General features: G+C 40.1%; 2 protein-coding genes across 3 annotated transcripts in view; both read left to right on the top strand.

Moving 5' to 3' along the window:
* The window catches only part of pif1 (PIF1 5'-to-3' DNA helicase homolog (S. cerevisiae)), an 89380-nt gene extending 78761 nt beyond the window's left edge, over positions 1-10619 (top strand). Inside the window, exon 14 of the transcript XR_007967230.1 lies at positions 10610-10619. The gene's annotated coding sequence lies outside the window, so the exon portion shown is untranslated. The remainder of the gene's footprint in view (positions 1-10609) is intronic.
* Positions 5826-11993, top strand: LOC127616890 (growth arrest and DNA damage-inducible protein GADD45 alpha-like). Of its 2 annotated transcripts, none has more exons than XM_052088703.1 (4): positions 5826-5911; positions 8834-8935; positions 9078-9318; positions 11128-11993. In XM_052088703.1, the coding sequence occupies exons 2-4, from the start codon at positions 8835-8837 to the stop codon at positions 11239-11241; spliced, it is 456 nt and encodes a 151-aa protein (XP_051944663.1). In that variant the 5' UTR covers positions 5826-5911; position 8834; the 3' UTR covers positions 11242-11993. The 2 variants fall into 2 exon arrangements, with proteins under 2 accessions (XP_051944663.1, XP_051944664.1); XM_052088704.1 differs by lacking the exon at positions 5826-5911 and adding an exon at positions 8221-8391.
* Positions 11994-23691: the final 11698 nt, after the last annotated feature.

Below are 23691 nucleotides of genomic sequence, written 5' to 3'. Positions count from 1 at the left end.
ATAGGCTAAAAATGAAACCATTTTCGCTAAACTAAAAGAACCCCCCAGCCCCCAAATTGATTCAATTCACTAAAAATGGAGATATCTGCTTTTGCATAAGAACTCTTCATGTTTTTGTGAAACCATGAATGAAAGCTTTATTTCTTTCAAATCCATTCTCGTGCTCTAAAGGAAACTGTAAATAAATCAAGGAATAAAAACTCTCGACACTATCAATCCTTGTACTTCTCAACATAATCAGTCCAACACTGGGGTCAATATCTCATCTGCACATTTAAGTCTCGTGACATTTTGTTCCCTCCTCTTTTGTCGACAATCTCAGTGCAACGACCACAGTACCAAATTGTAAGCGTGCGCGTGTGTGTGTGTGTGTGTGTGTGTGTGTGTGTGTGTCAGAGGTAGCGGGTTACAGTTATAAATGGCCATCATTTCCCCAACCAGTTCGTCGTTCTCCATTGTGGAGCGGACGTCGCCGCCGGGCGTAAGAGAGGTGGTGTGTGTGTGTGTTGGGGGTAATAGAGGAAGCAGAGGGGTCGGGAGACCCGCGGGAAAACGGTGACAGCAGAGAGTCACACTGGAAAGCTGCGAGCGTGTGGAGATGAGAAGACAACTGAGTAAATTTACGAGGAGTTATTTCATTTCAAGCTTCCGTACAGGACCTTAGAGGTCAGGAGTCTGAACTTTTCACAGCCAAACAAATACTTTTATTCACCTTCATTTGACCTTGTCTCACTCTGCCCACCTTCACCCTTTTTATTTTTTTTTAGATAGCCTTGTGGGCTGTGTCTTATGTGATTTTTTTTAATTCATGCTGCAGGCCGCAAATGGCCCCTAGACCCTATTTTGGACATCCTGTTGTAACTCAATTTCCGCATGGCTGACGGAGCGTTTTATTTCTCTTTTGAATTCCATCCATATGCCGTCAACGGTAGGAAGCGACAAGTCCGGCAACCTGACGTGAAAACGGCAGCTGTGCATACAAGAGCAAAACTAAAACGACTGTATCAATCCCATATTATCGCTGTCTGAATCGCTCCGCCCACCACGATTCAATACGTATTCCAATAGATGGTCGGTCTAAGGCTGTGTCGTAACACACAAGCTGCATCCTACGAAGGCCGCATTTTTCGTCTGTACGACGTCATTTCCGCCGCAGCTCGACCGCACGTGGTTTTCAAATTCTAGGACAATTCCTCAGCTGGGTCCTTCGCCGCCTTCAAAGGCTCCTCCTTATGTAGCCTCCGTGGATCGCATAGACTGTGGCGAATTTGCGACAAGCTTAAATGTGAATTTGGACACCACGCACGGTCGAGTTGCACCGGACGTGATGTCATGTGGCCGAGAATGCGGTCTTCAGGGGGCCCATCCTGTGAATTTGGACACAGCCTAAATTTATGGCGGTAGAACATACAGTGGTACCTGTAATTACAAAATTAATTGTTTCTGGAAGAGATTCTCAATGAGAAAATTTCATAAGTAGAGACGTGTTTTTCATGTAAATGCCCTAATGCGTTCCAAGACCCCCCCTCACCCCAAATTCAGACATGAATGTTTTCAAAAGCATAAAAATGCATCAAAATATGTAACAAATACATGTTGCACTCAGATGACTGCACAATAAATGAGAGTTGTGCATCATGTATAAAACAAAGACGAAAGAATAAAAATGATGGTCATTTAATTTTTAACTTTGTTCTCATCGTCCTTTCGTATCTTGAAATTTATTTCGTGACGAGAGGCAAGATTTTCCCGTTGAGGCGTTTCGTAACTCGAATATTTCGTATGAAGAGACGTTCGTAAGTAGAGGTACCACTGTACGAGTTCCTCAATGTAATGCGAGTGTGTGGAAAAAAGCAAATTCATTTAGTTTTTGTTTTTTAATGGGGTGGAAAAAGTGATGCGGAGAAACGACTTTTGTAGGTTGCTCATATAATGAGAGCAGTTAAGCTTTCTACATAATGTTCAAGTCCCCTGCGCCTCACAATCTTTATTTAACACTTTTGTCTTTTGTTTTATTGTTACAACCCCTTTTGGCGTCCCCACTCTGAGCAGCCTTCAGTCTTTACTTCAAGCCACCGCGTCTGCCCTCATTGAATTCACTTCAGAACTGTTTCTTATTTGTATTTCATTTGGCATCCTTAGACTTTCCGATTTAAAACTGTTCAAGACTGTTGGCGGGGTGCACCAATTATGAGCTTAGACGTGATCTCCTTTTTTCTGCTCTGATGGTTTTAAACCAGTTGGGGAGTTTCGTCCAAGAGATTAAATTGATCTGTAAAAAGCAAGTGGAGATTAAGATAAACACTTTGACCAGGACGGTCCAGTGATTTGGAGCCCAGTAACTTCCAGTTGTCATGAGTTATTGTGAGGAAATGTGAAATCCACTTTGCTTTTGTCTAATTAAGTAGGACTCGTCTGTCGGGCACGCAGGCAAAATTCGCATTGATTTCATTTTCATTCAAACCGCAAACATAAGCATCACTTTGACCACTGCGCCTACCTTCTCTTGCAGAAATAGAATTAAATGGTCAAACGGATAGAGGAATGTGCAGCCCCACACATGACATACTGGTATGCTGCCAACCAATGTGTGCTTCATTTTCTTCATTGGAATTTTAAATCCGTCATGGGAACGACATTAAAAATCACAAGTTAGCATTTTGTGCATACAATATTTTTTTAAATGTGCATTTTTGAGCGTATTCTATCTATATCGTGACCACGGTTTTCCGATGTCATGTCCGGGAGCAGCGTATGAGGAGTTTGTGTGAAGTACCACGATATATTAGAAACGTCTTCTGATCAGAGTCCAGTTGAACTGGAAAGCGAAAAAGAGACGAGACACGTGAGAGGAAAGCAGGGAGGGGAGGCTGCTGTTTGACAGGAGGCCGTTCTAAATCCCACACTCATCCATCATAAGTGGCGGTCGCGCACTCTGAAGGCCTCATAATAGCCTTTTGCATTTTGTGCCTTCTGGATTCCATCGGGGGTCGGGCCGGGTGGGGTGGGGTGGGAGGTTGAGAACACAAAGGTGCAGAAGAAGGTGCGGGTTTCATTCCTTTTTTCTTTTTTTTTAACTCACCATCATCCAACGCTCTCCTTCATGGTCTTTTTCCCTTTTTGGGGGGAAATCACTATCTGAATTGGAAAAGGGACCCTGGGGCCACGAGGCACGGCGCCTGTTTTTTTTTTTTCTCCTTTTCTTTTGGATAATTGACTCTCTTTGCCTGCTTGCATATAATTCATCAGTAGAAGAGACGCTGATGACCTCACAACCTTGCAACCACACACTTCCTATCTTCTCACACGCATTACTCAATCAAATTTATGCATGCGCAGAGACAAACACACACACACACACACACACACACCTAAAAGCAAGGGTTCAGTTTGACCCCCTCCACCTGCCCCAGAGGAGCCAGCAGGCTGGAATGAGAAGAGGGAGCAAGCGGCAAGTTATCGGATGAAAAAGCTGAGATGATAGATGGGGCGCATTGTGGCATTATGAATGAATTAGACCTCCCAAATACCTTGAGCAGTACAAACTGTCAGCCGGTATCTTTGCTAATCTGCCAGCAAATAGAGCTGTTTCTACATTAAAAGGGTCCACGAGGCGAGCGGGCAGAATTAATTGAGCAATCATGCTATTAGAGAGCAACATCATCCTGAGCCCTTTTCCTCGTGTAGCACCATTCATCACTGCCCCCTACACGAATCGGATGCCCCGTTCCCACTTCTTCCCCCTCTTCAAATAGATGAGCATTACTGTGACAAGACACAGGTAGCTTTTGTCTTCTTCCGTACTTCATCACGACTGTCAACATTTTCTTAAGGCCTTCATCAGATACACTCTGTCCTATTTTTGAAACCACCTTTTTTGGGCAAATGTACACCGATGAGTTGTAGACTTAGTAGGCAGCTGTGTTCTTTACCTACTCTTTCTTTACGTGTCGCTTCGGATTTAGTGAAACATTTATTCGGAGGTGGCAAACGTACTTGCACTTTAACTGCTGTGCTGAAGTGAAAATAGAAGATACAGACTTTGGAATGTACTTAAAAGTACACTGGATAAAAATGGTGTCTGGAATTCATTCCATTTATTTCATCAGGTGACTGCACACAAAAAAAAGTCCTCTATCTAGATGGGAAAAAAATTTAAGTAGCGGTAAATGTATCGTCTTGTTTAAAAAACAGTTTTGATACACACACAATGTTTTGTTTTTTGATTGGACATGATGTAAATATTAATGAAGGAATAAAACATAACAGTAATATAAAAATATAATTTGAAACATATCATTACTTTAATCAATTACTTGTTCGTCTCCAGAGACTTCAACGTGTCTACTTCACTTTTTCAGCTGTAGTGAAACTATTTAAATGATCAACCGAAAGCATTCTACGACACAAACACACCCACACACAAACACTCTGATTAGGTCACAAACACGCGGGCATCTAGCACCCCCTCGCGGCGGTAATTTGGAATTTAACAAAAGGTTTTAACGCTGCACGTATTCCTGATACAAAAGACTCAGTGCATCGATAAAGTTATTCAAGAAGAAATTAATTTATTTGTGTTCTTAAATAGATTTCTTAAATATATTTAATCTTACTATAGGGGAGTTAATCATTCACGATAAGATCATAAATTATATTTAATCACATGCACCGCCTAACTTCAATGTTTCCTGAAAAATTAGTACATTTTAGATTCTGTTTGGAAAAAAAAATTTAAGGACCGTGGCGAAAAATAAAAATCTCTTGCGTTTGTTCACATAATTGCTTACACAAGATGCATCATTTAATCTGCAGAAGAGAATGACAACATTATCCTTATGTGCATATTATTATGTTACACGTGTCCTTGTTGTCCACGCCTGCTTGGTCTTCACTTCTTTTAAAGGCATACTTTTGACTTGATAAAGCCACATTTTTCAGACTCCACTGACTCGCGCAGTGACCTGTCTGTTGGTCCTTGATGAGGTATTTTAGGTGGTACTTGGTATAAAAACGTTTGAGAACCACTGCTCTATTGTGTATAAAATTGTACTATGATTTACTTCACAACAATACCAAATTACTTTATTATGTATCAAAATTGTCTTCATAGTAATTCCTTAGGTGTGATCCTGAGCACGAAGGTTTGTTCGTCTATGTGTGCCCTGCGATTGGCTGGCAATCAGTTCAGGGAGTACCCCGCCTACTGCCCGAAATCAGGTAGGATAGATTCCAACACGCCCACCACCACCCTTCTGAGGATACGTGTACTGTGTTAGAATATGGCTGGATGGGTAGATACGCTTATTTTAATGTACCACAAGAGGGCAGCAAAATACCCAATGACATCCACGTCTGTGACTCATAATCCTGGAAATTCTTAGAGGTGATGTCGTCAAGGACAATATTAATTTATAAAGTACTCAGCATACCACAATTTTTTGTTTTGACATGTCGGTAAAGAAGCATCAATTCTCTTAGGAAATGGGTATGTAATATAAACGAAGTAATTTGTATAAACGGCCATGATTTTGTCCCCATTATGCCAGTTTACATGTCTGGCTGAAATAAATAAATAAATAAATAAAAATAGGTTTAAAAAAAAAAAGAAGACTATGACAGTGACTCCTTTTGATAGATGAAAGGATCAAAGGTCGTTGGATCATGTGACCCTCGGTGTCGCGCCAGTCTTTTCGATCTCACGCGCGCTTCCGGGTGTTTTCGACGTCACTAGAATCGGCCCAATCAGATAGCTTCCTTTCCTCGGCCAGCGTCTCGTTGCTATGCGGTTGCCACTGGCTGGAAGTTGGAGTCTCTCTCATGGGATTCTGAATAACGCCTCACGTCGTTGGCAGCAAGCTGGCTGCGCATTACCTCCTGTCTTTTCCATCGGTGTCTTTCACTCGAGCAAGTGAGTAAAACTGAGTTTTTCATAGATTCCTAAACTTACATGTGTTAAAATGTTGTGATGTGCAGTATTGGAAAGTTGGAAAGCGTTGCTCTGAGATGGTTGGGAAGAAGGAAGGGTTGGGGTTGAAATAAAATGTTCACCACACAAGTCGTGGCCACGTTTAAAAAATGGAAGGAGTCTATATTCACATGATTAAATTCTTTTGTTCATGGATAGGTGTCAAAAGTACTCACTCCCAAATAAATTCATGAACTAACACTGCTAACGTTGTGACCAGACAAACAACAAAATGCTACATTAGCTAGACATAACTTTAAAAAAAAACATTTTTCGTGTACTGTATGTATTTCTCGGATTAGGCAGAGAATCTTTGAAGGCCAGAAAATGGAGGTTTGTAGGCTGCCACAAGACACAAGTATCATAGACCCTCGACTGGTCGCTAGCCAATTGCACGGCACGTACATACAAACAACTACAGTATTGCACTCACATTCATATTTCATTTAAAGGACAATTTGAAGTCTTCCATGCATGTTTTTTTATGGACTGGGGGAAAAAAGAGAAGTACCTGTAGAACACTCAAAACATGCAACCTGCCACACAGGAAGCCTGGAGCTCAGATTTGAAAGCTGAACCTCAGAACTGTGAGCCACACATGCTAGCCACTTGTCCAGCGTTTATACGAGTGAATTAAACTACAAGACAATTTAAAGTCCTCAATGCACCTTTTTTTGGAATGTCGGAGGAAAGCAAGAACTTGCAAATTTGGCCAGAGCCTGAATTCGATCCCACTACCAGTGGCGGTTATGTTAACCACTTGGAATAGCAAAAAATATATATATATAATAAATGTAAACTAAATAATTACTTGATTAAGTTTTCAGTGAAAAAAATATTCAAGTACTGCATGAAGTAATGGGTACAGTTTTTGTTTTTTAATCAGCGCAAACGTCAAATCCCCAAAACATATCTAAAGTCAATTTGCAACTTCATGTACTGCCCATCAATGTCTCAAACAAAAAAAATACATTTAATAAAATTCATAAATGATGGCGAATTTAGCTATAAGAAATGGTCTTAAATGAACTCTCTATGTTCCCACTTTTGAAACAGTGGAACAAGTTTCCCACGCAGAGATTATTCTATGAAGCAAAAACTACATGCAGCAAGCGGATGGCAGCTCAACGTAATGAAGTAAAAGCAGCATCCCAATTCCTCTTCCGCAGCATCCCAAATCCTCTTACAAGTACAATTTTTTAAAAAAGTTACTTCAGGAAATGCCACTATTATAAAAGTAGTATGTTAAGGCACGAGACAAAAATTAGTTTGGCACCCTTATAGTAGAAAGTCCAGATATTGTTTTGAAATGTACGCAACTCTTAGCTTAGCTTAAAAAAAAAGAAACATTCACAACAAAGTGCTGTACATAAATACCGTGGAATATAAACCAGAAATCATAATAATAACAAAATTATCCATAAAATACAACAAATAATCATTGCACAGTGAAATATCAATTGATACAAAAACGGAAATGGGAAGTAAATGTTTGAAAGAGCAAAACGATGATCCACATAATGCTAACATTAGCCAAAGTACCAAATGTCCTTGTCGCTCAATATACATTGTCTGCTTGGAGTTTATGTGAGAGAGCTGGGCTAATATACATTTTTAATTGCATAGCATCTACACTTGTAGATTGGACATTTAGTTCAATGGAAAAGGACAAGATTTTGGGGGGAAAAGTTTAAAAAGGCGTCTCATGGTGAAATTGACTCGATGGTGGCCGCCTGCTGTTCCACCAGCGGCCTGTAGGTAGCGTCAAACCAGCAAACGCACGATTCGTTTTTTTTTTCTTTTTTGGGTGGAGTGGGCCGTGGGATACTGCTTATTCCCTTTTTTACAGTGCCCCCCCCCCCCTTTTTGGGGGCGGGGGTGGTAAGAAAAAGTAACTTTTTTTTCCCCCTCTGCATATTCATCATGAGCATCACTGGATCCACTGTCATGTAAAAGTTAAAAAAAGAAAAGAAAGTTATTCCAAAAATCAATACGAGCACTTCACACCAAGACAGAAGACACCCGTAAAAGTTCCTCAAGTACAATATTTGCATTTCGTTAACTTCCCATCGCCGTTGTTCTTCGAGCAGCAATCTCTTTGGTCAACCGCTGCAGTTGAACCAGGAGTCCAGTTTGAGAGCGGCCCGCCTTCCGTGCAATCTCACTGGAGCGTCGTCCGAGGAATTAGCATAGAGCCAATCATGTCAGCTATGCAAATCCACACCAATGCCTACCATTGTCCTCGGTTGCTCTTATGTGAAGTTGCTAGATTGGACGCTTCATTTGCACTCGAAGCAAAGGACTCTCGACATTCGCGTTATAGACGACAGGAGAAACAACCAGAAGTTCGCTTAAAATTGGATTTAGGATTGGATGTACAACATGACATTTGAGGAAATAAGTGGGGATAATTCTCAAGAAAGGTAGGAATTTGCACCGCTGTTTCCTTGGCGCGTTTTAATCTATATATATATAATTTTGCGGTGGTGCATGGATCGTTGTCGTCCGGCCGGCGTGTTGCGTGTGCAGACGCGACGAATATGTAAACGAAGCTGCAACAAAAAAGAAAAAAAAAACGATATCAAAGTGATCTATCAGCCCCCACTGTACTTTATTACCTCAAACGACGCTGCAAACGGCTTGAAAGTGAGCAACCGGCTGTGCATAAATCCACGTTGAAAAAGTGTTCGCATCTGCCTCTTGCGTTTGCAGTCGTTGCCCAAAAGACGTTCAAAGACATAAAAAAGATGATTTTTTTTGAAAGCGCCCCACTTTGCATCGGCCGTGAAGTGCAACTTCCATGTGCATTTTTGGTCATGAGTTAATTTTTTTTTCTTCCCCCCTCTCTTGGGCACGGCGCTGCAGAATGGATTCGGTGGCGAAAGCGTTAGAAGATGTCCTGACCAGAGCCTTACCGCAGGGCTGCATAACTGTGGGCGTCTACGAGGCAGCAAAGTCCCTCAATGTGTAAGTACAGCTTTACAAAGTCCAATTCAACGTTTCATGCATATCGTTTTGATTAGATTGGTTTTTAACTCGACTATATTGTACGCCCGGGGTCCCCCTTTGTAATCAACAATGCTCTATTGTGGCATCTTTTCCTCCCCAGGGACCCCGACAATGTGGTCTTGTGCATCTTGGCGGCTGATGACGAAGATGTGAAAGACGTGGCCCTGCAGATCCACTTCACGCTCATCCAGGCTTTCTGCTGCGAGAATGACATCAACATCCTGAGAGTGAACAACACCCGGCGCCTGGCTCAAATCCTGGCGGCGGGTGGAGGAGGAGGAGGAGGAGGAGGAAAGCAAAGTGGGGGCGAGCCTGTGGACCTGCACTGTGTGCTTGTCACTGTAAGTAGCGTACGCGCTGTGGTGCGCCTGTTCCTGCACTGAAGTCCATTTTTCTTTGACATGGTTATGCGTTTCTCTTGCGTAACTTGCTGTACCTCGGAATATTCTCATTCATTCAGGTTATTTCAGTCTCAGGGTATTAAATTGATCGTAACCGGACAGTTCTGTATATATTTTTTGTAGAAGACGTTTTTTCTCACATTAGTGCCTCATGCGAGATTGGGCAGCTCAAGCCTGAGTGTTGGTTTGGAGGAAGCCGCCCCCCCTCCCCCAATCATGATTGCTTTAGCGCTCTTGGGATTCAAAAGTTCAACAGTCATTCGGGTGGAAGATCCCTGGCTAATATTCCATTCACTTAGAGGAAAAGGAATGTTATGGAGCCTCCTCAAGGCCAAATAAGGCCGTTTTAAGTTTTAATTCCAACTGGTTGTGCACAACATGGATGAATGTGAACAGGGCAGCAGTAACAACAGATTCGGAGAAGCAAGTTATTCCTCCCCGTCCTCCATCTTCAATTATGAGAAGTCGGCATTGGAAAAATTTCTGTAAAATCTGTGGGGGCATCAAAAGCAAATTGTTAGCTTAATAGCTCAATTGCTTGAGGCAGTGTTGGAGGTTTTCAGAAAACAATGGAAAAGAACAAATCAATTCAACAAACAAGAAGTCCACTTGACTAAATTCAACCTTGCATGAGCTGACTAAAAATGGACTCCGACAAATCCAAATTTGTAGCAAGCACAGCGTTATTTTGAATTCACACTGATAGAAAGTCCAAATTGTGTTATTAGGCGACAGGTGGACATTAATTTTTCCAGTTATTATGTGCTAATTTCGTATTCCTGTGTTCGTCAATTCACTTAAGCAAAGCTATGGATCGTTTGGATTGCGTGTCCAGTTCTTTTTCATCTAAGTACGAACACCATCCAAGTCAAGAAAAAAAAAAGATTTCGTTTGTACGCAGCAGCCATGACAGCAGATGATTATCTTTGGAGTTGAAAATAAGACTTTTGCAGACTTCTGCTTTTACTTTGAAAACCACTCATCATTTAGGCCGATTTTCACGTTTCACATAATGAATCGAACTAGTGTATTGAACAAATGTTTAACCCTTTCAGGGACAGCGGTTACTACAGAGGACAGCTTATCATGTCATCAGCTTACAGCAGGGGTGTCAAACTCATTTTTGTCGCGGGCCACGTTGGAGTGACCTTTCTCTCGGAGTTAGTGTAATGAGCCGTTTGGTAACAAGAAAATGCTTCCGATGTCTCGCTTATTTATTACATATGAGAAGTTGACATTTTGGTACAGATTTGAGCAATTATCATGGACGTGTTTGATTTGCTTTCGCGGGCCACATCAAATGATGTGGTGGGCCAGATCTGGCCCCCGGACCTTAAGTTTGAAACTGGTGGATTACAGGGTGCATGAAAGGGTTAAAAAAAAATTAAGTCGATGTATCTGATCGATTCAGACTCGTGATCGCCTTCAGTACAGAGTCGGAGTATTTTGGTACCTCTGCAACTTAAGTCGCATTGTAGTCGGGCTACACTTTTCTCCTGCAGTCGAACGAGAAATGCAGACTTCTGACTGGCAGCATACACGAAGGCTGCTTCACGTGACTGAAACTAAGTCCCGTGTGCATTTTTTTGGTAAACATACACATGACTCCTCCCGCCTGTGACTTGTGAGGAATGTCGGTAGAAGGGGGACTACCTCATGCTCACACGCGCACACTCACTCCAACACACAGAGGCCACTTGTCCATTTAGGTGCAGCGATATATGACTAAACTTCTCCTTTCTTTTCCAGAGCCCCGAGTCCTCCTCCTGGAAGGACCCAGCGTTGAGCAAAGTGAACCTCTTCTGCAGGGAGAGCCGCTGCATGGATCAGTGGGTGCCCATCATCAACCTACCCGAGCGATGAAAACAAAAGAAGAAAACACTTGACAGAGAACGTTCCAAATCTGCACCGCAGTTGGATGTTTTACCAGCTGCAGATCGAGTTCCAAAGCACTACTCGGGTTGGATCAAAACAAAACCAAAAAAAAGAAAAGGAAAAAAAAAAAGACGGACCCTGTTGTGTAGTTGGGATGAATTTCAAAAAGGCAAAAAAAAAAAAGTGGGACGGGGATTTCCACTTGTTTTGGAGTTGTGTCTGTCCGTCGTCGCAAGCGGCCCTCGTGTCGTCACGGATGACGTTAATGGAGCCCCCGGCCCGTTTGCGTTTGTTGGCGTCAAAAAGCCGGACGTGGCGCAGGCGGGAGGATTACATCATGCGCCGCGGCCGGTGTTGCTTCACAGGCCGTGTGACGCGTTTTCAGGAAAGGTGGAGCGCCAGCCGGAACTCTGAGCCGAAAGCCTCTCGGCATCTCTGTTCAAACAAAGCACTTAAAGCACTGGACCTTTTGCTATTTGATTGAATATTTCATTCAACTGTTAATATTGATGTTACTATAATTTAAAAAGGGAAGGGCTATTTAGACATCTAAACGAAGTGTGTATTTAATAATTCCTATGCCAAGTACAATTGTTGTGTTACAATTTTAAGTTATTTTCCATTTTATTTAAGTATATTTATGTTGTTTTTCTTTTTTTTTTTTTTTACTTTGTCAGAATCTGACTGGACACGTACGTATTGATGTCAATAAAAAAAAAAGTTTTTGTTCTGAGCCACAACTGTGTTTCTCCTCTCATTTGTGGAAAATGAGCGTTGCGACCTTTAGCATGCGGTTGTAAAGGGAGCGTCACGTGCGGATCACGGGGGTCACGTTGGCCTCGCTGCCATCTCTGAGCTAAAGAGAACAATAATCCTCCGTACTCTCTCTGCTCGGCTTCTGCGTGGCTCAGCACCACCGTGCTCATTCATCCAAACTCTCTCTCCCTTTTCGACAATTCTCTCTTGATTCGTTGGGAGCGTTCACTTTGCATTCTTGCCCGGCTGGCTTCCTTGACGAAAGGACATACAGTACTTTGACATTTTTCATGATCTGAACCTGAGCCTTCAGCGAGAACTGAAGCCACTTAGTCTTAATACCGCTGATATATATCGCACCAGTCAGCAACACTACGCCCTGAGGCACTGTGATGTCATTTTCAGTTGACAGCAAGTGGCAAAATGGCCGTCCCCTGAAACGGGTCAAAACAAATAGATTTGGCTGCATAATTCATATTGCACAAATTACCAATACGTTTTCTGGTTCAATTTGAATTGTTATTTAACCCTTCCAGGGTTAGGGACATTCATCCATCCATCCATTTTCCGATCCACTTTACCCTCACAAGGGTCGCGGGGGGTGCTGGAGCCCATCTTCGGGCAGTAGAACTGGTTGCCAGCAAATCCGGGGGCACACACAGACGTACAACCATCTGCACCGGCACTCACACCAAAGGACAATTTAGAGTGTTCAATCAGCTTGCCATGTGTGTTTTTGGAATGTGGGAAGCAACCGGAGTACCCGGAGAAAACACACGCAGGCCTGGGGAGAACATGCAAACTCCACACTGGAAGGCCGGAGCTGGAAGTGAACCCAGTACCTCTGCACTGTGAAGTCTGCGCGCAAACCAATGGACGTAACTACAATGGACAGCTTATCATGTTATCAGGTAACAGGGCGCATGAAAGGGTTAAACAATTCTCGTCATCATGCACTTCACTTTTTGACATCGTGAGACCAAGATGACGCCTGTTAATTTATCAACAGTACCCAGAGGGGAATATAGTACGGTAATTAAATGTTGCCCTAAAGCATAGGTGTCAAACTCAGGTCCTGGAAGGGTGCTGTCCTGCATGTTTTCCAAGTCTCCCCGATGCAACACACCTGATTCAAATGAACAGGTTCAATGTCAGGCTTCCGCAGAGCTTGCTAATAATATGATCATCCGTAAAAAACGACCATGTATATATAGTAAGGCGTTTTGAGCTGAAAAAAACAACCATGTATAGTCAGGCGTTTTTAGACAAAAAAAAAAACGACCATGTACAGTAAGGCGTTTTGAGCCAAAAAATGACCATGTACTGTATAGTAAGGTGTTTTGAGCCAAAAAAACCCGACCATGTATAGTAAGGCGTTTTTAGCCCAAAAAACGTCCATGTATAGTAAGGCGTTTTTAGCTGAAAAAAAACGACCATGTATAGTAAGGAGTTTTTAGACGGAAAAAAATGATCATGAATAGTAAGGCATTTTTAGCCCCAAAAAACGAGCATGTCAAGGCGTTTTTAGCTGAGAAAAATGATCATGTATATTAAGGCGTTTTTAGCCCCAAAAAACGACCATGTACAGTAAGGCGTTTTTAGCCGAAAAAAAACGACCATGTATAGTAAGCCGTTTTTAGGTGAAATAAAACGACCATGTATAGTAAGCCGTTTTTAGGTGAAATAAAACGACCATGTATATAGTAAGGCGTTTTTAGCCAAAAAAAAAGACCATGTATAGTAAGGCGTTTTTAGCCGGAAAAAAAACGGCCGAAAAAAACGACCATGTAAAGTAAGGCGTTTTTAGCAGAAAAAAATGTCCATGTATAGTAAAGCGTTTTTAGACAAAAAAAAAAAAAAACGACCATGTACAGTAAGGCGTTTTTAGCCGAAAAAAAAACGACCATGGTAAGGCGTTTTTAGACAAATAAAAGGACCATGTTAATAAGGCGTTTTTAGCCGAAAAAAACGGCCACGTATAGTAAGGCGTTTTTAGTTGAAATAAAACGACTATGTTGTATAGTAAGGCGTTTTTAGCTGAAAAAAACGACCATGTATAGTAAGGAGTTTTAAGACGGAAAAAAATGATCATGAATTGTAAGGCATTTTTAGCCGAAAAAAAAACGACCATGTATAGTAAGAAGTTTTCAGACGAAAAAAAACGATCATGTATAGCAAGGTGTTTTTAGCCCAAAAAACAACCATGTATAGTAAGGCGTTTTTAGCCGAAAAAAACGATCATGTGTATTAAGGCATTTTTAGCCCCCAAAAACAACCATGTACAGTAAGTCGTTTTTAGCCGGAAAAAAACGACCATGTAAAGTAAGGCGTTTTTAGCCGAAAAAAACGTCTTTGTATAGTAAGGAGGTTTTAGCCGAAAAGAAAAGACCATGTATAGTAAGGCGTTTTTAGCCGAAAAGAAAAGACCATGTATGGTAAGGAGTTTTTAGACGAAAAAAACCATCATGTGTATTAAGGCATTTTTAGCCCCAAAAAACAACCATGTACAGTAAGTCGTTTTTAGCCGGAAAAAAACGACCATGTAAAGTAAGGCGTTTTTAGCCGAAAAAAACGTCTTTGTATAGTAAGGAGGTTTTAGCCGGAAAAAACGACCATGTATAGTAAGGCGTTTTTAGCTGAAAAAAACGACCGAAAAAAAACGATCAGGTCTATTAAGGCATTTTTAGCCCCAAAAAACGACCATGTACAGTAAGGCGTTTTTAGCCGAAAAAAACGACCATGTATAGTAAGGCGTTTTTAGCCGGAAAAAAAACGCCCGAAAAAAACGACCATGTAAAGTAAGGCGTTTTTAGCAGAAAAAAATGTCCATGTATAGTAAAGCGTTTTTAGACAAAAAAAAAAACGACCATGTACAGTAAGGCGTTTTTAGCCGAAAAAAAAACGACCATGGTAAGGCGTTTTTAGACAAAAAAAAGGACCATGTTAATAAGGCGTTTTTAGCCGAAAAAAACGACCGCGTATAGTAAGGCGTTTTTAGCTGAAATAAAACGACTATGTTGTATAGTAAGGCGTTTTTAGCTGAAAAAAACGACCATGTATAGTAAGGAGTTTTAAGACGGAAAAAAATGATCATGAATTGTAAGGCATTTTTAGCCGAAAAAAAAACGACCAAGTATAGTAAGAAGTTTTCAGACGAAAAAAAACGATCATGTATAGCAAGGTGTTTTTAGCCCAAAAAACAACCATGTATAGTAAGGCGTTTTTAGCCGAAAAAAACGATCATGTGTATTAAGGCATTTTTAGCCCCAAAAAACAACCATGTACATTAAGTCGTTTTTAGCCGGAAAAAAACGACCATGTAAAGTAAGGCGTTTTTAGCCGAAAAAAACGTCTTTGTATAGTAAGGAGGTTTTAGCCGAAAAGAAAAGACCATGTATAGTAAGGCGTTTTTAGCCGAAAAGAAAAGACCATGTATGGTAAGGAGTTTTTAGACGAAAAAAACGATCATGTGTATTAAGGCATTTTTAGCCCCAAAAAACAACCATGTACAGAAAGTCGTTTTTAGCCGGAAAAAAACGACCATGTAAAGTAAGGCGTTTTTAGCCGAAAAAAACGTCTTTGTATAGTAAGGAGGTTTTAGCCGGAAAAAACGACCATGTATAGTAAGGCGTTTTTAGCTGAAAAAAACGACCGAAAAAAAACGATCAGGTATATTAAGGCATTTTTAGCCCCAAAAAACGACCATGTACAGTAAGGCGTTTTTAGCCGAAAAAAACGACCATGTATAGTAAGTCGTTTTTAGCTGGAAAAAAAATGACCATGTACAGTAAGGCGTTTTTAGCTGAAAAAAACGACCGAAAAAAACGATCAGGTATATTAAGGCATTTTTAGCCCCAAAAAACGACCATGTATAGTAAGGCGTTTTTAGCTGAAAAAAACTATCATGTATATCAAGGCGTTTTTAGCCCCCAAAAAACGACCATGTACAGTAAGGCATTTTTGGCCGAAAAAAACGACCACGTATAGTAAGGCGTTTTTAGCTGAAAATAAACAACCATGTATAGTAAGGCGTTTTTAGCCCCCAAAAACGACCATGTATAGTAAGGCGTTTTTAGCTGAAAAAAAACGATCAGGTATATTAAGACGTTTTTAGCCCCAAAAAACGACCATGTATATTAAGGCATTTTTAGCCGAAAAAAACGCCCATGTATAGTAAGGCATTTTTAGCCCCAAAAAACAACCATGTATAGTAAGGCGTTTTTAGCCGAAAAAAACGGGTGAAAAAAAAAACGACCACGTATATTAAGGCATTTTTAGTTGAAAATAAACGACCATGTATAGTAAGCCGTTTTTAGGTGAAATAAAACGACCATGTATAGTAAGCCGTTTTTAGGTGAAATAAAACGACCATGTATATAGTAAGGCGTTTTTAGCCGAAAAAAAAGACCATGTGTAGTAAGGCGTTTTTAGCCGGAAAAAAAACGGCCGAAAAAAACGACCATGTAAAGTAAGGCGTTTTGAGCAGAAAAAAATGTCCATGTATAGTAAAGCGTTTTTAGACAAAAAAAAAAAACGACCATGTACAGTAAGGCGTTTTTAGCCGAAAAAAAAACGACCATGGTAAGGCGTTTTTAGACAAAAAAAAAGGACCATGTTAATAAGGCGTTTTTAGCCGAAAAAAACGACCACGTATAGTAAGGCGTTTTTAGCTGAAATAAAACGACTATGTTGTATAGTAAGGCGTTTTTAGCTGAAAAAAACGACCATGGATAGTAAGGAGTTTTAAGACGGAAAAAAATGATCATGAATTGTAAGGCATTTTTAGCCGAAAAAAAAACGACCATGTATAGTAAGAAGTTTTCAGACGAAAAAAAACGATCATGTATAGCAAGGTGTTTTTAGCCCAAAAAACAACCATGTATAGTAAGGCGTTTTTAGCCGAAAAAAACGATCATGTGTATTAAGGCATTTTTAGCCCCAAAAAACAACCATGTACAGTAAGTCGTTTTTAGCCGGAAAAAAACGACCATGTAAAGTAAGGCGTTTTTAGCCGAAAAAAACGTCTTTGTATAGTAAGGAGGTTTTAACCGGAAAAAACGACCATGTATAGTAAGGCGTTTTTAGCTGAAAAAAACGACCGAAAAAAAACGATCAGGTATATTAAGGCATTTTTAGCCCCAAAAAACGACCATGTACAGTAAGGCGTTTTTAGCCGAAAAAAACGACCATGTATAGTAAGTCGTTTTTAGCTGGAAAAAAAATGACCATGTACAGTAAGGCGTTTTTAGCTGAAAAAAACGACCGAAAAAAACGATCAGGTATATTAAGGCATTTTTAGCCCCAAAAAACGACCATGTATAGTAAGGCGTTTTTAGCTGAAAAAAACTATCATGTATATCAAGGCGTTTTTAGCCCCAAAAAAACGACCATGTACAGTAAGGCATTTTTGGCCGAAAAAAACGACCACGTATAGTAAGGCGTTTTTAGCTGAAAATAAACAACCATGTATAGTAAGGCGTTTTTAGCCCCCAAAAACGACCATGTATAGTAAGGCGTTTTTAGCTGAAAAAAACGATCAGGTATATTAAGACGTTTTTAGCCCCAAAAAACGACCATGTATATTAAGGCATTTTTAGCCGAAAAAAACGCCCATGTATAGTAAGGCATTTTTAGCCCCAAAAAACAACCATGTATAGTAAGGCGTTTTTAGCCGAAAAAAACGGGTGAAAAAAAAAACGACCACGTATATTAAGGCATTTTTAGTTGAAAATAAACGACCATGTATAGTAAGGCATTTTTAGCCCCAAAAAACGACCATGTATAGTAAGGCGTTTTTAGCCGAAAAAAAGGGCGAAAAAAACGACCACGTATAGTAAGGCGTTTTTAGCTGAAAATAAACAACCATGTATAGTAAGGCGTTTTTAGCCCAAAAAACGACCATGTATATTAAGGCATTTTTAGCCGAAAAAAACGACCATGTATAGTAAGGCATTTTCAGCCCCAAAAAACAACCGTGTATAGTAAGGCGTTTTTAGCCGAAAAAACTGGTGAAAAAAAAACGACCACGTATATTAAGGCATTTTTAGTTGAAAAAAAACGACCATGTATAGTAAGGCATTTTTAGCCAAAAAAACGTCCATGTATAGTAAGTCGTTTTTAGCTGAAAAAAAACGACCACGTATAGTAAGGAGTTTTTAGACGGAAAAAAATGATCATGAATAGTAAGGCATTTTTAGCCCCAAAAAACGAGCATGTCAAGGCGTTTTTAGCTGAGAAAAATGATCATGTATATTAAGGCGTTTTTAGCCCAAAAAACGACCATGTATATTAAGGCATTTTTAGCCGAAAAAAACGACCATGTATAGTAAGGCATTTTCAGCCCCAAAAAACAACCGTGTATAGTAAGGCATTTTTAGCCAAAAAAACGTCCATGTATAGTAAGGCGTTTTTAGCTGAAAAAAAACGACCATGTATAGTAAGGAGTTTTTAGACGGAAAAAAAACGTCCGAAAAAAATGACCATGTAAAGTAAGGCGTTTGTACCTGAAAAAAAATGTCCATGAATAGTAAGGCATTTTTAGCCCCAAAAAAACGAGCATGTCAAGGCGTTTTTAGCTGAGAAAAATGATCATGTATATTAAGGCGTTTTTAGCCCAAAAAACGACCATGTATATTAAGGCATTTTTAGCCGAAAAAAACGACCACGTATAGTAAGGCGTTTTTAGCTGAAAATAAACGACCATGTATAGTAAGGCGTTTTTAGGTGAAATAAAACGACCATGTATATAGTAAGGCGTTTTTAGCCGAAAAAATGACCATGTAAAGTAAGGCGTTTGTACCTGAAAAAAAATGTCCATGTATAGTAAGGCGTTTTTAGACAAAAAAAAAACGACCATGTACAGTAAGGCGTTTTTAGCCGAAAAAAAAATGACCATGTATAGTAAGGCGTTTTTAGACAAAAAAAAGGACCATGTTAATAAGGCGTTTTTAGCCAAAAATAAACGGCCACGTATAGTAAGCCGTTTTGAGCTGAAAAAAAACGACCATGTGCAGTAAGGTGTTTTGAGCCAAAAAAAATTACCATGTACTGTATAGTAAGGTGTTTTGATCCAAAAGAACCCGACCATGTATAGTAAGGAGTTTTTAGACGAAAAAAAATGACCATGTACAGTAAGGCGTTTTTAGCTGAAAAAAACGACCATGTATAGTAAGGCGTTTTTAGCTGAAAATAAACAACCATGTATAGTAAGGCGTTTTTAGCCCAAAAAACGACCATGTATATTAAGGCATTTTTAGCCGAAAAAAACGACCATGTATAGTAAGGCATTTTCAGCCCCAAAAAACAACCGTGTATAGTAAGGCATTTTTAGCCAAAAAAACGTCCATGTATAGTAAGGCGTTTTTAGCTGAAAAAAAACGACCATGTATAGTAAGGAGTTTTTAGACGGAAAAAAATGATCATGAATAGTAAGGCATTTTTAGCCCCAAAAAACGAGCATGTCAAGGCGTTTTTAGCTGAGAAAAATGATCATGTATATTAAGGCGTTTTTAGCCCAAAAAACGACCATGTATATTAAGGCATTTTTAGCCGAAAAAAACGACCACGTATAGTAAGGCGTTTTTAGCTGAAAATAAACGACCATGTATAGTAAGGCGTTTTTAGGTAAAATAAAACGACCATGTATATAGTAAGGCGTTTTTAGCCGAAAAAAAGACCATGTATAGTAAGGCGTTTTTAGCCGGAAAAAAAACGGCCGAAAAAAATGACCATGTAAAGTAAGGCGTTTGTACCTGAAAAAAAATGTCCATGTATAGTAAGGCGTTTTTAGACAAAAAAAAAACGACCATGTACAGTAAGGCGTTTTTAGCCGAAAAAAAAATAACCATGTATAGTAAGGCGTTTTTAGACAAAAAAAAAAGGACCATGTTAATAAGGCGTTTTTAGCCAAAAAAAATGGCCACGTATAGTAAGCCGTTTTGAGCTGAAAAAAAACGACCATGTGCAGTAAGGTGTTTTGAGCCAAAAAAAATTACCATGTACTGTATAGTAAGGTGTTTTGATCCAAAAGAACCCGACCGTGTATAGTAAGGAGTTTTTAGACGAAAAAAAATGACCATGTACAGTAAGGCGTTTTTAGCTGAAAAAAACGACCATGTATAGTAAGGCGTTTTTAGCTGAAAAAAACGACCATGTGTAGTAAGGCGTTTTTAGCCGAAAGAAACGGCCAAAAAAAAGACCATGTATAATAAGGCATTTTTAGCCCACAAAAAAGACCATGTATAATGAGGCGTTTTTAGCCCAAAAAAACGACCATGTATATAGTAAGGCGTTTTCGGCCGAAAAAAAACGACCATGTATAGTAAGGAGTTTTTAGACGAAAAAAAATGACCATGTACAGTAAGGCATTTTTAGCCGAAAAAAACGGCCAAAAAAAAGACCATGTATAATAAGGCGTTTTTAGCCCACAAAAAAGACCATGTATAATAAGGCGTTTTTAGCCCCAAAAAACGACCATGTATAGTAAGGCATTTTTAGCCGAAAAAACGACCATGTATAGTAAGGCGTTTTTAGCCGAAAAAAACGGGTGAAAAAAAAACGACCACGTATAGTAAGGCATTTTTAGCTGAAATAAAACGACCGAAAAAAACGATCATGTATATTAAGGCATTTTTAGCCCCAAAAAACAACCATGTATATTAAGGCGTTTTTAGCCCCAAAAAAACGACCATGTATAGTAAGTCGTTTTTAGCTGGAAAAAAATGACCATGTACAGTAAGGCGTTTTTAGCTGAAAAAAACGACCATGTATAGTAAGGCGTTTTTAGCCGAAAAAAACGGCCCCAAAAAGACCATGTATAATGAGGCGTTTTTAGCCCAAAAAAACGACCATGTATATAGTAAGGCGTTTTTGGCCGAAAAAAACGACCATGTATAATAAGGCGTTTTTAGCCCACAAAAAAGACCATGTGTAATAAGGCATTTTTAGCCCAAAAAAACGACCATGTATATAGTAAGGCATTTTTAGCCGAAAAAACGACCATGTATACGACCGTTTATATACGTGGTCGTGTTTTTGGGCGAACAACGCCTTACTATACGTGGCCTTTTTTTTCGGCTAAAAACGCCTTACTATAGAGTTCCTGGTCTTTTTTTCCGGCTCAAAACGCCTTACTACACATGGTCCTTTTTTTCGGCTAAAAACGCCTTATTCAAATGAACAGGTTTAATATCAGGCTTCCGCTGAGCTTGCTGATGATCTGATCATTTGAATCAGGTGTGTTGCAACAGGGAGACTTGGAAAACATGCAGTGCAGCGGCCCTCCAGGACCTGAGTTTGAAACCCCTGCCCGAAAGTAAGAGTATCCTTTTGGATAGTTTTATTCATCCAGCTCATTTCATTCCCAGGGCAATAAATCGATGGGACTGCTCTGTTTGTGTCATCATCCATGGAGGCTTCATCAGCTCATGCACCAACACTTGGTTAGGACTGCACCAGCCAAAGTTAGAGAGTGGCAAATCCAACTGTTTATGCTCCAAGTCTGTCAACTTGTCATTTTGCATTTCAAAAGAATGATACTATTCATGGTTGGGGTGTGCCTCCGTTTTGGAGCATAAATAGTTGGGTTTGCCACACCAACTTTAGGCTGGTGCGGTCCTAACCAAGCCTTGTTGCATGAACCGTTAAAGTCTACTCGGACGAGAGCCAAAATGTCTTCTATGACAGAGCAGTTCGCTTGCGATCACTTCAACGGTTTGAGAATCATGCAGAGATAATGTTACAATAATGACTCAAGGAAAGGTAAAACGTAGGACTACAAATCGTTCTGAAGTAATTATGCACTGAAGAAAAAAATAAAAAGTCACTGGAGATTTCAGATTCACATTTTTTTTCAGCACGAGCGTTAAGTAGACAAAAATAAAAAATAGAAATGAAACCATAGCTCTTTAAAAAGTGCTGTACATTAATTAAAAATCAGATGAATGAAAACAAAGAATTAAAACAGTCATAAAACAGTAAACTGAAGAAAACACTGAAACAATGCTGCGTTTCACGCTGCATCAAAAGCCAACGAATAAAAATGTCCTTCTGAGTCTTTGGTACCTCAAGTATCGTCTGGTCCACTGACCCAAGTCACCAGCAGATCCAGATGCGGAGACGAGTCCAGAGAGGGTGGAGCGAGACCATTTCAAGGTTTTTAAAACAAATAAAAAAATCTTCCAAAATGAATATTGCAGTGAAAGGAAATGCAATGTTTTCTTAACCTGGTGGCAGTAAATGCAATGAAAACAGTAGGGGGACCAAAATGGAGCCCTGTGGAACACCATATGACAATGCCGCAGAGTGGCACCAAGGCTAACACAAAATGTCCTGCCTACCAAGTAGGATCTAAACCACATTAGAGCGCTACCCCTAAAGCCAACCTCACACACAAATGCGTTAGGAACAAATACAGATATAGTAGCACATTTTTGTTTTCATCCTGAAATGTTAGTCAACATTCCTAACATTTTGTGAGGAGTGTAATTAAAGTTACATGGGCCAGTACTACTGATGGTGAAGACCCTCTGCATATTATATTGACATGGCAACACGATGAGGCTGAAATCTGATTGCACAAAACCATGTCCTGGAAGCTGTGCAGCTCAGAAAAGGCTACAAAAAGAAGAAAGTAAACTGTTGGGAATGCAATTTCAAGGAAGTAATACTAGAAATGAGGTTGTAAATGTACAAATTAGGTCAGCACTTATGACACTGCTCCCGCCATCTCACATCATTATGTTGTTGTCGAAGCCTGATGAGAATGAAGCTCATTGCACAGATCTCGACTTGTGTAAGGAACAGCGTGTCATTCCAAAACGACTTTTGCCCTTGGCCGTGCTTGCCTGGTGCTTTTCCAACTGCGACATGAGCAGGTGATGTCACCGGGCAAGGCGGGCAATCCCCCTCACAACGTGATGAGTCACCGTCACGAGAAGCTACGTTGTCTCGCAGTTGCGCAATGCGGCCCTGAGGTGTCACGTGATACTTCAAAAGTTGCAAAACAACCCCTTTGTCAAAGGTTGAAAAACAATCATGGGTCGGATCACATTTCTTCAGTTTGTCATCATTCAAATTCTACAACATAACACTGACTTTTTCGTCCGCTAGTTTAATGCTAACACATAATGTTAGGTTCATCCACAGGTCCCCCGCGTCTCTCGTCCACAGTCAGCCGGGATGGGCTCCAGCTCACCTATGACCCTAATGATGACAAACACCATCGAGAATGGAAGTGCCGGCATTCTGTCAACAAATGAACAAATCATAAAAAATAACTTGTGTAAAACACAACAAACCCCAAATTATGTATGCACCCATAACTTTGATGAAGGCTGGAATGAAGATTAATACATGAGTCTGACAGGTGTGTCCCTAAACAACATTTGGCCAATACCTCTTCAGTGCACAATAAATTCTCTTATTTATTAATTTTTATTATTATCGATGTTAACTTTTTGTCATTTCAGCCATCTGTTGTTCCCCCAAATGGCTTGCTTGTCTATGTGTGCCCTCTGATTGGCTGGCAACCAGTTCAGGGTGTCCCCCCGCCTACTGCCCGAAGTCAGCTGGCGCCATCACGCTTGCGATCCTTGTAAGGAAAAAGCAGATTAGAAAATGGTTGGTTGGAGTTGTGCAGGCTGAAAGTTACAGTAAAAGTGGAAAATGTTTATAGATGATTGA

The sequence above is a fragment of the Hippocampus zosterae genome, chromosome 15, assembly GCF_025434085.1.
Source record: "Hippocampus zosterae strain Florida chromosome 15, ASM2543408v3, whole genome shotgun sequence".
In the NCBI taxonomy this organism is placed as follows: domain Eukaryota; kingdom Metazoa; phylum Chordata; class Actinopteri; order Syngnathiformes; family Syngnathidae; genus Hippocampus; species Hippocampus zosterae.
Note: the sequence above shows the minus strand (reverse complement) of the source record. Positions and strands in the feature narration are given on the sequence as shown.

Excerpts from the sequence above, each read along its gene's own strand:
- LOC127616890 (XM_052088704.1), top strand. The coding sequence starts at position 8,342 with ATGTACAACATGACATTTGAGGAAATAAGTGGGGATAATTCTCAAGAA. Across the intron at positions 8,392-8,833 it reads GGGGATAATTCTCAAGAAAG|AATGGATTCGGTGGCGAAAG; the intron begins GTAGGAATTTGC and ends ACGGCGCTGCAG. Across the intron at positions 9,319-11,127 it reads TGCACTGTGTGCTTGTCACT|AGCCCCGAGTCCTCCTCCTG; the intron begins GTAAGTAGCGTA and ends TTTCTTTTCCAG.